At 50.3% G+C, this 12,198-nt stretch overlaps 1 protein-coding gene across 1 annotated transcript in view; it reads left to right on the forward strand.

Moving 5' to 3' along the window:
• The window catches only part of TRPC7 (transient receptor potential cation channel subfamily C member 7), a 33,945-nt gene that overhangs the window by 17,567 nt on the left and 4,180 nt on the right, over positions 1–12,198 (forward strand). The window contains exons 3-5 of the mRNA XM_037509259.2: positions 1,301–1,496; positions 7,003–7,224; positions 7,924–8,004. Coding sequence (XP_037365156.2) covers positions 1,301–1,496; positions 7,003–7,224; positions 7,924–8,004 — 499 coding nt within the window. The remainder of the gene's footprint in view (positions 1–1,300; positions 1,497–7,002; positions 7,225–7,923; positions 8,005–12,198) is intronic.

The raw sequence follows: 12,198 nt of genomic DNA on the forward strand, positions 1-12,198 counted from the left end.
CATTCTTTTTTTTTTTTTAAAGATTTATTTATTTATTTATACAAGCACTGGGTACAGTCAGAAGCACAGGAGGGTGAGAGAATTCACCAGAGCCAGAGCGGGGAGCAGAGCAGGCAGAAGGACCGAAGTACACTGCTGAGGGGAGCGGGCGGCAGGAGAGGTCTGCGCGCCATGTGGGACCCTCCCCCGGAGGCCGGGGAGCAACTGGGGATCGAACCGGCGCCGCAGAGGCCGCGGGCAGCCTCGCAACCCAGCGCGCAACCGCTGCGCCACCGGGGAGGCCCCCCTTGCTCATTCTTGATCATGCAGCTCCTGTCTGGGTGACGTCACCACGTACCTGGTCTCAGCCCAGAACCAGAGGGAGGGTAAAACATAGTCATTATAAGTATTTGAGTTTGCAGCATTCAAAAAAGATAAACACATGCAATTTGCAGCAACATGGATGGAGCTGGAAGGGATCATGCTCAGCAAAATAAGCCAGAAAGAAAAAGAAAAATACCGGATGGTCTCTCTCATAGCAGGAATCTAGAAAACTTGAATAAGGGACCAGGAAAAAGAATAACTATAAGAAAGAAAATATCAAAATCAACAAACAACTATGAACCAGAGACACTCTATGGGGGGTGGGGGGCGGGGAAAGGAGGGATGGGGGTCAAAATAAGGGGGTTGTAATTGTATGGGGAATATAAAAATAAAATTTAAATTAAAAAATAAAAAAAATAAGTACATGAGTTTGAAAACTTCTGTCATACCTGGGTTTGCACCCCACTTTCTTGCTTGGTGCCCCTGGACAAAAGCACACAAGCCTCCAAGTGCCAGAGTTTCCATGTGTAAAACAGAGGCACTAAGACAGAGGGGCCTTGAGGCTTAAGTGCAAGTGCCAGGCACCACCAAGCCAGCACCGCCCGGGGACCCAGCCTCCCCTGCTTCACGTGGGGCTGGGCAGTTGAGGGGAGACACTTGAGAGCCTGCACTGCAGGACGAGTGTGCCTTCTGAGCTAACCACATACGAAAACAAACATGTGCCCTGGTGTTCCGTTTTCATGTTTCATTACAGCAAGGTAAAAAGGATGTTGCCACCAGGAGTCCCAGCAGATGGACAGAATGGGAAAGAAGGTGCTTGCTCCGTACTACTTTCATTCAGATATTATGTTGTTTCAAAGTCTTTCTAGAAATGAGAATATCTCATTATTCTGGAACACAGGTGCCACCAAACACCCCACCATGCCGCAGGGGGATCGGAGACACTGGGGCCTCGTGTGATGCAATTCCCTTAAAGGGCTGGTCTGTTTCCTTGTAGGGTCGAAGAGAGTTTCAAAACGTTATTCTGGTCCATCTTTGGCTTGTCTGAAGTGATCTCGGTGGTGCTGAAGTACGACCACAAGTTCATCGAGAACATCGGCTACGTCCTCTACGGCGTCTACAATGTCACCATGGTGGTCGTGCTGCTCAACATGCTCATAGCCATGATCAACAACTCCTACCAGGAAATCGAGGTAAGGCCCGCCCCTCACAATGCTGCCCCCTTGGCTTAATGGACTTTGCTGTTTTCACCAACAAGGGTGATAATGTTCCAAGCCACCTGTCATTAGATGTGAAGGTATCTTCCGGGACTGATTCAGAAGCACCTCCACTCAGCCTGCCCCATGACACAGCAGGCACCACACACAAAGTGACGCGTCGAGGGCAGAGAGCTCGGGGTCAGGAAACTTTCCCCTGGGACACATGACTCCAGCGCAGCCTGCAGAGGGCCCAGGGCAAACCAGAGCATATCTTCCAACCTACATTCCCTTCTGCTTCTCACTTGTTCGGTACCTACCATGTGGCAAGCCTGTGCTAGGCACTGGCGATGCAGGGATGCCCAAGACACAGTCCCTGCCCTCAAAAATTCAGTCCAGTGAAAAAACCCAATCCATGAATCACATCATGGTGCCCAGGGGCCAGCGCACCCGGAGAAGGCCAGCAGGGGCAGGACCGTGGGTGCCCAGAGGGGACACTTGAAGGCCATTCAAAGATTAATGTCACTTTGCTGGACAGATAGGGGAGTTGAGAGAATATTTCAGGAGGCAATTTATCAAAATCCAAAATGCACAAGCCATAAGCTATTGATTGCAGTCTCATTTGGAACAGCGAGAGATTAAAAACAAACTAAACGAGCATTAATAGGACTCTGGTTAAATAGATTACGACACGCCTGAGCGGGGGGACACTGAGCAGCTGTACAGCAGGATGAGAGGCTCACTGGGCATGGAGGTGCAGACAGCGCCCACGCACAGCGCAGGTGGGGAAGTCAAGTTACAGGCCCTGCAGATAGTACTCGCTCTTTTGTGTAGAGGAAGAAAAGGGAAGACACATTCATTTTGGGTTGTATAAGCATTTGAAAATGAAAAAAAATTACAGAAGAAACACACAGCAGGGGTGCCTGTTGAGATGCGGGAACCCCAGGAAGAGGGCATGGTGAATGCCCCTTTATACCTCTTTATGTTTTTTAAGCTTTCTCATCGTTTTCCCTATTATAAAGATAAATAAACTCAAACCAAAACAAAATAAGATGCATTGACCTTTTCAGTCAATAATTCCTTTTCTGCGACTAGATCCATGAAGAACATACAATTTTACATAAATAAGCATGAAAGGAAAAACTTGGAAATGCTCCATCCATGTGGGAATGTTTAAATAAAATGTGATCGAGTATAGACTTAGCATACCATATTAAAATGAGAAAGACTTTTTTTATGCTGGCATATGAACATTCCCATGTTAGCAGTAAATGAAAAAAAATGCAAGTTGTACAAATGCACACATAGGCAAGTCTCATTTGCATAACACAAATGTTTACATGAAACGGGAAAAAATTAGAGCAAAGGTACCTCACCCTCAACTTCCAGTAGCCTCAGGGGAGGGTGTAAAAGCAGAGAGATCTGAAAGGGGGTTATTATTACATTCCCTTGGTAGAGCGCTGCACTTAAATCTTTCATAAGAAACAATTATTTGTATATTCCTCATACAGGGAAAAAAAAAAAAAAGGCATCTGAATACCAGTCTGCTATTTGCCATAACAAATACCATGGAGCTGGGGACTTGAACAATAGAAATGTATCTGCTCACCTTGCTGGAGGCTGGAAGTTCAAGATCAAGGTGTGGCCAGGACTAGTATCTCCTGAGACCTCTCTCCCTGGCTCGCAGATGGCCACTATTAAAAGCTAAGCCGAGGTTATTAAAAATGTTAAGCTGATTTGAATAAAAATCAATTTGAATTGGGCAGCATACAATTAAGCTGATAAAAAGGATCTCCAAGGAGCTGTACAAATCAGACTTTTGTAGGCCAAAGAGAGCGGTAACAAGGAAGTTACACCTGCCCGAAAAAAAAAAAAAAAATGGGGTTGGTTATGGCGCGGTTACTGTGCTTCAGGAGGTGGCAGGGGTCTCCAGGCAGATTCCCTAACTACTCAGACTCTGCTTCTGAGAAAGCCAAACCTGTAACTAAGCCTGGGTTTCGTGATGTGGGTTTAGCAGAATCGACTCCACTAAGGGCCTGCTGTCTTGTCTCCTCCCCACTACCTTCTCCTCGGCTGTGTCCTCACCTGGCCTTCCCTGCCTGCGTCCAGCCCCTGGGAACGCCCCTCTCCCACCACCACCCCTACTGGATTAGGGCCCCACCGTCTGAACTCATTTAGTCTTTAGCTCTCTTAACACCCTATTTCCCAACACTGTCACATTCTAAGGAACCGAGGGGTTAGAGCTTCGACATAGGAATTTTAGGGTACACTTGGTCCAAACACCCCTATCCCCCACCCCCCAAAGGTAGTATTTTAAATAGTGGGAACCACGTGTGTGCCAAGGCAGGATGAGGTGAAATAGTGTGGTATCTTTGGCGCCACAAGAACATAGACTGTGCTAGAAAAAGAGCTCACCGGCCATGGCCCCTGCCCGCCACCCCCTCCACCTCCAGAAATGCAGGACTGTGTTTATGGACATATTTTTAAAAAGTGTCTTGCATATTTGGTCTGTGTGAATGGGCTACTGCGGACCAGTCTTCCCTGCCCTTCTGGGGCTCACTTTCCCCACGTCTAAAAGAAACCAGACGGTGCCTGGACAACCTGTAGGTCTCTGTCCACTCCCCCCAGATGGTGGCCCAGTGCTCACAAGTGAACTGGCGTGGGAAGCTGTGGAGTAGCATGAGAGAGGTCCACTGGTTTGGGGGCAAGCCTGTGACATCCAGCCTCCCACCAAGGCGCAGGTCCAGCAGGTGGGGAGCACACATCGCAGCCCACCCCATGTCCACCCTGCAGCCTGGGCACCTCCTTCTGGAAAGTGCCGGCATTCATCGCCACACTGAAACATGACAGAGTAGCGCTGAGCCTGCAACAATGGGGGTTTGAGCTTCAATCCACTTATAAGTGGATTTGCTTGTAAACAGATGACCTTAGTATGTGGTGTAGATAAATACAGTCCAGCCCATCCTCTACACATATTTTCCTTATGATATTCTTGATAACGTTGCCTTTTCTCTGCTTACTTTATTGAAACAATACAGTACATCACACCCTTAACACAAAAATAAGTGTTTATCTCCTGTTTTTGTTACTGGTGGGCTTCCGGTGAACGCAGTTTGGGGGGGCATCAAAAATTATAAGTGAATTTTCAACTGCAGGGGAGGGTGCTGGGCCCTCATCTAGTCCAAATCCAAGGCCCCACAGCCCCTTCGCTCGCCACCCCACCCTCCACCATCATCCCCACCCAATGCAGGAGGTGCCTCTCCCACCTGCCCCTCCCACCGCCTCAGGAGCAGCACTGCTATCACCCTATCACCCCCTCTGTCAAATCTTCACCCTCCTTGCGCTAATCCTCCCTGTCACATTTAAATAAGTCTCTTGATCTTAAAAAAAAAAAAAAAAAAAAAGAACTACAAAAAATCCTCCCTTGATCTCACTTTCTAGTTCTCAACCTCTTTCTCTCCTGCCAGCTCTCTCAAAAGAATTATTTACACTTCTCTCTGTGTCTCCCACTATTTAACGCCTACCCCTTTTGCACCACCGCCCTACCTGTGACCTGATTGTGAACTTTTTGGGATCTGAGCTCAGACGCCCGCCACAGGGGCAGTGAACCCTGAGCCCTGACCGCGGCAAGGCCTAGCACCCAGTGCCACAGCTCTTAGCACAGCTGGTCCCTGATGATTGACTAGCACACTCGTATCATTGGCTTTAGGAGACACTTGGCCCATAACACCCCTCTCCCAGCCCCCCAAAAATAGTATTCTAAATAGTGGGAATGAATGTGTGGCTTGTCTGCACAGCTTGTCAGCACAGCCAGGCACACAGTAGGAGCTCTGTAAGTGTCTGCTGAATGACTAAACATTGAATACTAGGCACTGTCAAGCTATGGAGGTAATAAGTGTGTCAAACTGGAGGTAATAAGTGTGGGGTGTTTGCTAAGTGCCCAACGCTTCATGCATTTACTCCTTTCATTCTCCTAGCCTGTGAGGTAGGAATGATCTTCACTTCACAGGTGAGGAAACTAAGGCCCAGAGCAGCCAAGTCACCTGCCATGGTTACACAGTTAATAAGAACAGGGGCAGGACTTGAGCCCAGGCAGACTCCAGGTGAGCTACCCTGCTCTCAGGGGTCCCCGTCACACCTCTCTAGTGTACAGCGGTGATCAGGAGCGAGCCCTGTCGTCACAAAGCTTCCAGTCTGCAACCCAACAAGATGTCCCCACAGGCCAAGTCAGGAGCTGATGGGGTCTCAGCAAAAGCAAACAAAATGGTCAGGCTGCTGGTGAGGACTATCTGCTCGTGACAAGTCCCGGCAGCCCCGTGTGGGCCCTGGCTGGGTTCAGCGCTCCTTCGGCGTGCAGTAATTGCCTGTCCCCCCACCCCCTTCAGCCCCCGCCCCAACCCGGCTCCAGGAGCACATGCTCAGAGTCAGCTTCAGGCCCATAGCCGGGGGCAGTGAGCTCTCCCACTCCTGCACAACTAGTAAGGGATGTGCGCCCAGTTCTGTCTGATTCCAAATTCTATGCCTCTTTCCTGGTTTCAAACCACCCCCCTAGGACAGAGGCCGAAGAGTCTGCCTAGTTAAAAAAAAAAAAAAAAAAAAAAAACACAAACAACTGAGTCTCTCGGGGGTGGGGGCAATTCAGCTTTCTGGTGTTGACCTCAAGTCAGAAGTAACAGATCTGGGGTTTCAACCTACCCCCCTAGGGAAGAAAGAATGGCCGGTCCGCATCCTGCTAACTGCAGCCAGGGAGTTATGCAGAGTCTCTTAACATCCTCCCTGGCAGCACTGACCAATAAGAAATAGACTCTCTAGTGAGAAATACTGTGTTGGCCAACCTAGTAGCCACCCATAGGCGCCACGTGCCTGCTAAATACACGAAAAGGCCTCGTCCCAACTGAGCTGTGCTCCAAGCACAAAAGGCAAACTGGATCCCAAAGACCCCGTGGGAAACGATCCATCAGCTCTCTCCCTGGTCATTTCTATAATGGGAACATTTTGGACGGGTGGAGTCACGGAAACACGGCATTAGAATGGACAGCCATTCCGTCCTACTCTTACAAAGCGGCTCCGAGAAAACCTCGGCTGGCCGGGTGGCGCGCCCGGGAGGCTGCGCTGTTTCTCTGGGGCGGCACTGCTCTGGAAGCTGAGGCCCTGGCGCCGCGGGGCCCGGCACGTCAGGTGGCAGAGCTGGAAATGTCAGGGGCAGCATGATGAAGTGGCAGAGAGAGAAGTCCTTTGGTAGGTGGCGAGTAAAGAATGTTAGTGAAAATACCTGAGGGAGGCCGATGATAGTGAGGTTTTCAGCGACGGGCGCTAAGATGGAGAGCTGGACAGGGGCTGACGGCGTGTGGCTTTCGTGGGAGCAAACCCCCCGTCTGGTGCTGCTGCAGCCTCGGTAGCGAGGAGGCTCAGGCTGTGTAGACTGCAGTCCCCCCGCCCCAGACCCGGCTCGCCTGCGACATCGTGGCTCTGATGGCGTGTGGTTGTTTCCCTTGTCCCACAGGAAGACGCCGACGTGGAGTGGAAGTTTGCCCGCGCCAAGCTCTGGCTGTCTTATTTCGATGAAGGAAGAACTCTACCTGCCCCTTTTAATCTAGTGCCAAGTCCTAAATCATTTTATTATCTCATAATGAGAATCAAGATGTGCCTCATAAAACTCTGCAAATCTAAGGCCAAAAGCTGTGAAAATGACCTTGAAATGGGCATGCTGAATTCCAAGTTCAGGGTAGGTGCCCTGCACGGGGCCCGGGGACTGGAGAAGGCAGCAGGAGGGGGAGGAGGGAACCTCGCGTGCTTGACTCAGAAGTGCGCCCCTGACCCCACAGAGGCCAGGAGTCGCTGCGTCTGTGCCTTTCAGCTGAGGCTCAGCTGCCCCCAGTAAGGAGTGCTCCCTACCAGTCTCACGTGGAATAGCTCCTCCCAGCGAGCGTCTGCAGAACGATGCTGGGAAGAAAGCTGCCCTGCCTATTAGCTGCCCTCCTGGAGCTTCTCCATGTTCATTCACACAAAAATGTCATCATATTAAGAAGAAAATGCACATAGCAGGATAAAAATGAATACCATACGTTAATGAAAAATACATTAAATATTGACTATAAAATTTCTAACAAAAATATTTAAACACACAAATAAGCAAAACTAAACTTCCGAGGCGCCCTGGGGGAGAAAATGCAGTGTTACTTCAACTCAATGCTTCCCAAACAAGGCTGAACACACAATACTGCGTAAGCCTCCGCGTCCTCCGGAAGGTCCCTGGGAACAGCATTTTAGGTACCTGAGCACCAGCAAGCACGTGCGAGGGCCCTCTCTTTAGGGACAGCTCATGTGTGGGTGCTGCATGCGTGACATGTTTACACATGTATACCGAGCTCACATGACGGTATAATGTACCATGTATTATGCATGTATGCATTTTTTTTTCCAGAAGACTCGCTACCAGGCTGGCATGAGGAATTCTGAAAACCTGACAGCAAATAACACTTTCACTAAGCACACCAGGTACCAGGTAAGCATCCTGTCCCAGCAGGGGCAGCATCGGCGCCATTCGGACACAGATTAAGTCCCATTAAGGCTGCCGCATCCCCCAGGAACACGGCCTCCCTCCATCGCTCCTTCCTTCCATACATATTTATTGAGTGCCTGCAACAGGGACAGAGACAGTGAGCGAATATACACACACGTGAATCTGTAACTTCCAATTGATCAAGGTGCCAAGAAGAAAGAGTGCAAAAGTGGAGAAAAACAGGGAGGCTCAGCTGAGAACTAGCCCTCGGAGGAGGCGTCTCCCAGGAGAGGACAGCTAGCTCAGGCCTCTCGGAGGAGGAGGAGGCAGCCAGGTAGGGTCTTCCGGGCGGAGAAAAAGTACCAGCAAAAACTGAAGTGGAGAAACTTGACAGGTCTGAGCTCCCCAAGCCCCTGTCAGCAGCGGGAGGGGAGAGTGATGAGGTCAGAAGAGAACGGCGGGTGCAGACCGCGATCAGGAGGTGGACTATGTTCTACATTATCTCAGAGGGCAGTGGGAAGAGTTTACCTTTGGGGAGGGAGAAGATCTTAAAATTTTATGCATGACTTAAGAAGCCTCCGTAAGTACAATGACAGGCAAGTGCTGGGGTCGCAAGTGGGTGCAGAGAGACCAGTGTCACCCAGGAGTGTAAGGGCTGGCGCCGGGGTGGGGTAAGGTGGGATGAGGGAGGACGCAGACGCATTTGCTCTATGGTATAAGCAAAAAGCCAGCGACCGAGGTAGACCCACGGGTATGGGGGGGAGGCAGGTGCCTGCCGTTGCGGATCCTAAGAAATCAGTGGATACTGGTGTCTTCAGCGAGAGCCTTGGCCCTCGACTGCCAGCCACAAAGTTTATTATAAAAACTAGGAGAGCTTCTAAGGTTGTAGTCCCTGCCTTGCTGTTGAAAATTAATGCCAAACCTTTCGTATCAGTTGGAATGAGCCCATGAAGCCGTGGTCAGTGGTAACCACAGGATATTGATTATAACAGGTCAGGCCAGGGCCTCACTAGGGGTGCAGGGATTAAAGACAGTGCTATCAAGTTCTCACCAGTCACTGCAGCACGAGTTCGAGTCCCCAGCCGGACAGAGAGAAACCCACATGGTGCGGCAGACCTCTCCTGTCTCGCCCGCTGCTCCCCTCAGCAGTGTATTTCGTTAGTCTGCTTGTTCTGCTCCCCATTCTGTCTCTGGTGAATCCTCTCACCCTCCTGCACCTCTGGCCTGTACTCCAGCTCTTGCATGTATAAATAAATAAATCTCAAAACAAAACAAAAAAGAAACAGTTCAGGCCACTCTCCTCCTGCCCACTCCTGGATGACCAGTCTTATCCGTGCCAACCACTTCTCATCAGATGTAAATTTGACGCAGTCTTGAGGTCCCTTCTGGGCAAGGTGATCTGTGCCTCCTGCCGCCCTCCCAGAGGGAGCAATGACAGACTTAGCATCTTCCAGACACAGGTCCCTAATGAATCTCCATCCATTCTTCAGAAGCCAGCAGTGCATCTAGGCGGATTTAAGTGTGCAATTAAGAAATAGCTCACCGCTCAAAATACGAGTTTTATCAGATGACACAGGTTCAGAATTGGCATTGGGCAAATCTTGTATTTAATCAGGCACAAAATTGGGGCTGCCCATTTGATCTGCTTTGAGTCATTTTGCAGAACAAATCCTTTGGTCAAGGGAAGGATTTTGATTTCTCAGCTTCTCTGAGAGAGGGACAGAGTATCTGTGTCATGGGTAAGGCCACGTCTCTCCCAGGCTTTGAGCAGAATCAGTGGCGAGAAGAGGAAGGCTGATTGTGTGCTGAGTGCCCTGTGCCCAGAATGAATCTTTTAGGAGACACTTTTCAAAAGCATTCTCCGCACGATCACATTTCTGTCTCCTGCCCTCTCTGGCTGAGCCCCTGAGCCCCTGCCTTCACTCGCCCCAGCTTCCCCCTTTGATTAGACAGCATTTGGTTCGCTGCTGCAGGCGCGTGGTGACCTTGGGAGCAGCTCACCTTGTGTGCTGTGAATGCGCCAAGAGCAGCCTGGGGCTGCTTATCCCAATAGTTGTCACAGGAAAGCAAAAAGGCAGATGGGGCCAGTCGGCATCAGAGGGACAGGATCCCAGGGACAGCACACCGGAGCGGAGAGCCGCTGCTGTCTGCCCAGGGCTCCGCTGCACCTGCTCAGCCCAGCGAGGGGCTCTGCGTGCCACAGGGCTAAACCTTAAAATGACAGGAAAGGCCAGCCGGGAGTTCATCCAGGTGTTTTTTTGTTTGTTTGTTTGTTTGTTTGTTTGTTTGTTTTTACCAAATTGCTGTGACAGGTGGCGTCCTTCACCCCCTTTAACGAGTGAGAGAACTGAGGCCAGCACTGCGGGTCACACAGAGACCTATGTGCCTGGGAAAGGCCCGGCGCGTCTTCCTGGCGCTGCAGGGCCTCCCCGGAGCCTGCCCTGCGTGTGCCCACGGTCCCTGGCAGCCATTCGAGCCCTATAGGCCTGTTTTAAAAATCCAGAGACTTAACGACCTACTTGGCTTTATTAAGTGACTCCTGAACCGGGCAGCATCCCGCCTAATACCGCCAGGCTTGCCCACCTGGGGGGACTTCTAGACAGAAAGAGGTGGGCAAGGTTATCAGCAGAAGGAAAGATAAGTCAGGGTGGGGGCCTGGCATGAGGGACTCCACGTGGGGGCTGTTTTTTTTCTTTTTAACACAGCGGAGGGAAAAGGCGCTGGTGCCGTCACCAGGCCGCAGGCAGCAAGCAGCAGGAAGGCTCTGACAGTGGCTCCCCTGCGGCCTTCTTGGGCCCGCTGGTGGCCTCCCATCTTGCTTTCCTCTCAAAGCAACTTCCAAACGGTCAGAGACGCGAGCGCCCTTCCTCTTCCTGTTCTCCCGGCTGTGCCCGGTGCCCGGCACCCGCCCTGAGTAGCCCTGTCACGTTGCCAGCGTGACAGACTCGACACCCAGGTAGTCTCGGAGCCTGTCGCCTGGCGTCTCTTCAACAGACCCTCTCGATTGCCTAGACTTCACGTGTTAGGTGTTCATGTTATGTGCGTTGATTCTTCAACTTTGGGGTCCCCCTATTACGAGGGATAGGAAGTTCCTTCAGACCAGAGGTTTTCTGTGCTTCACTTTACTTTGGCTTCCAGGGGTCAAAATTGGTGTTTTTCACAGAATACTGCTTTCGTGATGTTTTATTTTTCCAAGTGGCTTCTGTGGACATGACACCCATCAGTGGAATAGACCCCTGGGAATGCAGAGAGGGCCAGAGCGGGCTCCCCGCAGTGCTGCCCCGTGTCTGTACTAAACCCGTCAGCTTGCTGGGGTTCGTGGAGACCCCACAGACTCAGGCTCCAAGAGTTTTAGCCCTTCATGAGCAGAGGGCTCTCAATTGAACCACAGAATCCTGGCACCATCCATCCTTCACATAGTCTTTATTTTTTTTTTTTCGAGCATTTTTTTTTTTTAGACTGATTCATTCTTTTTTTTTTTTTATTGTTATATTCCCCATACAATTGCAGCCCCCCCATTCTGACCCCAATCCCTCCCCTCCCGCCCCCGCCCCCCTAAAAGTGTCTCTGGTTCATAGTTTTTTGTTGATTTTGATTTTCACTTTCTTATAGTTATTCATTTTCCTGGTCCCTTATTTAAGTTTTCTAGATTCCTGCTAGGAGTGAGACCATCCGGTATTTTTCTTTTTCTTTTTGGCTTATTTCGCTGAGCATGATCCCTTCCAGCGCCATCCATGTTGCTGCAAATTGCATGTGTTTATCTTTTTTGAATGCTGAGTAATATTCCATGGTGTATATGTACCACATCTTCTTGATCCAGTCATCTATTTTTGGGCATTTGGGCTGTTTCCAAAGCTTAGCTATTGTAAACAGTGCTGCTATAAACATAGGGGTGCAGGTGTTCTTTGGAATGGATGTTTCTGTGTCCTTTGGGTAAATACCTAGGAGTGGAATTGCTGGATCATATGGAAGCACTACTTCACATAGTCTTTAGATGCAATCTCCCACCCCAAGCCCAGGGGAGAATCTCCTCATGCCTTCTAGAAGGCCTTTCCTGTAGAGATCACAGCAAACAGCACAACTTGCCAGCCCTGATTTCTCCTTTTCTAATGTTTGATAAGCCCAGTGGAACCAACAAAAGTCTCGGGAAGCCTCCCGTCCACTGTGTCCCAAGTAGCAACGTTGCTTCCTCCCCAG

This window comes from Talpa occidentalis, unplaced genomic scaffold (assembly GCF_014898055.3).
Source record: "Talpa occidentalis isolate TD23 unplaced genomic scaffold, MPIMG_talOcc4v2.1 talOcc4.13, whole genome shotgun sequence".
NCBI lineage: Eukaryota > Metazoa > Chordata > Mammalia > Eulipotyphla > Talpidae > Talpa > Talpa occidentalis.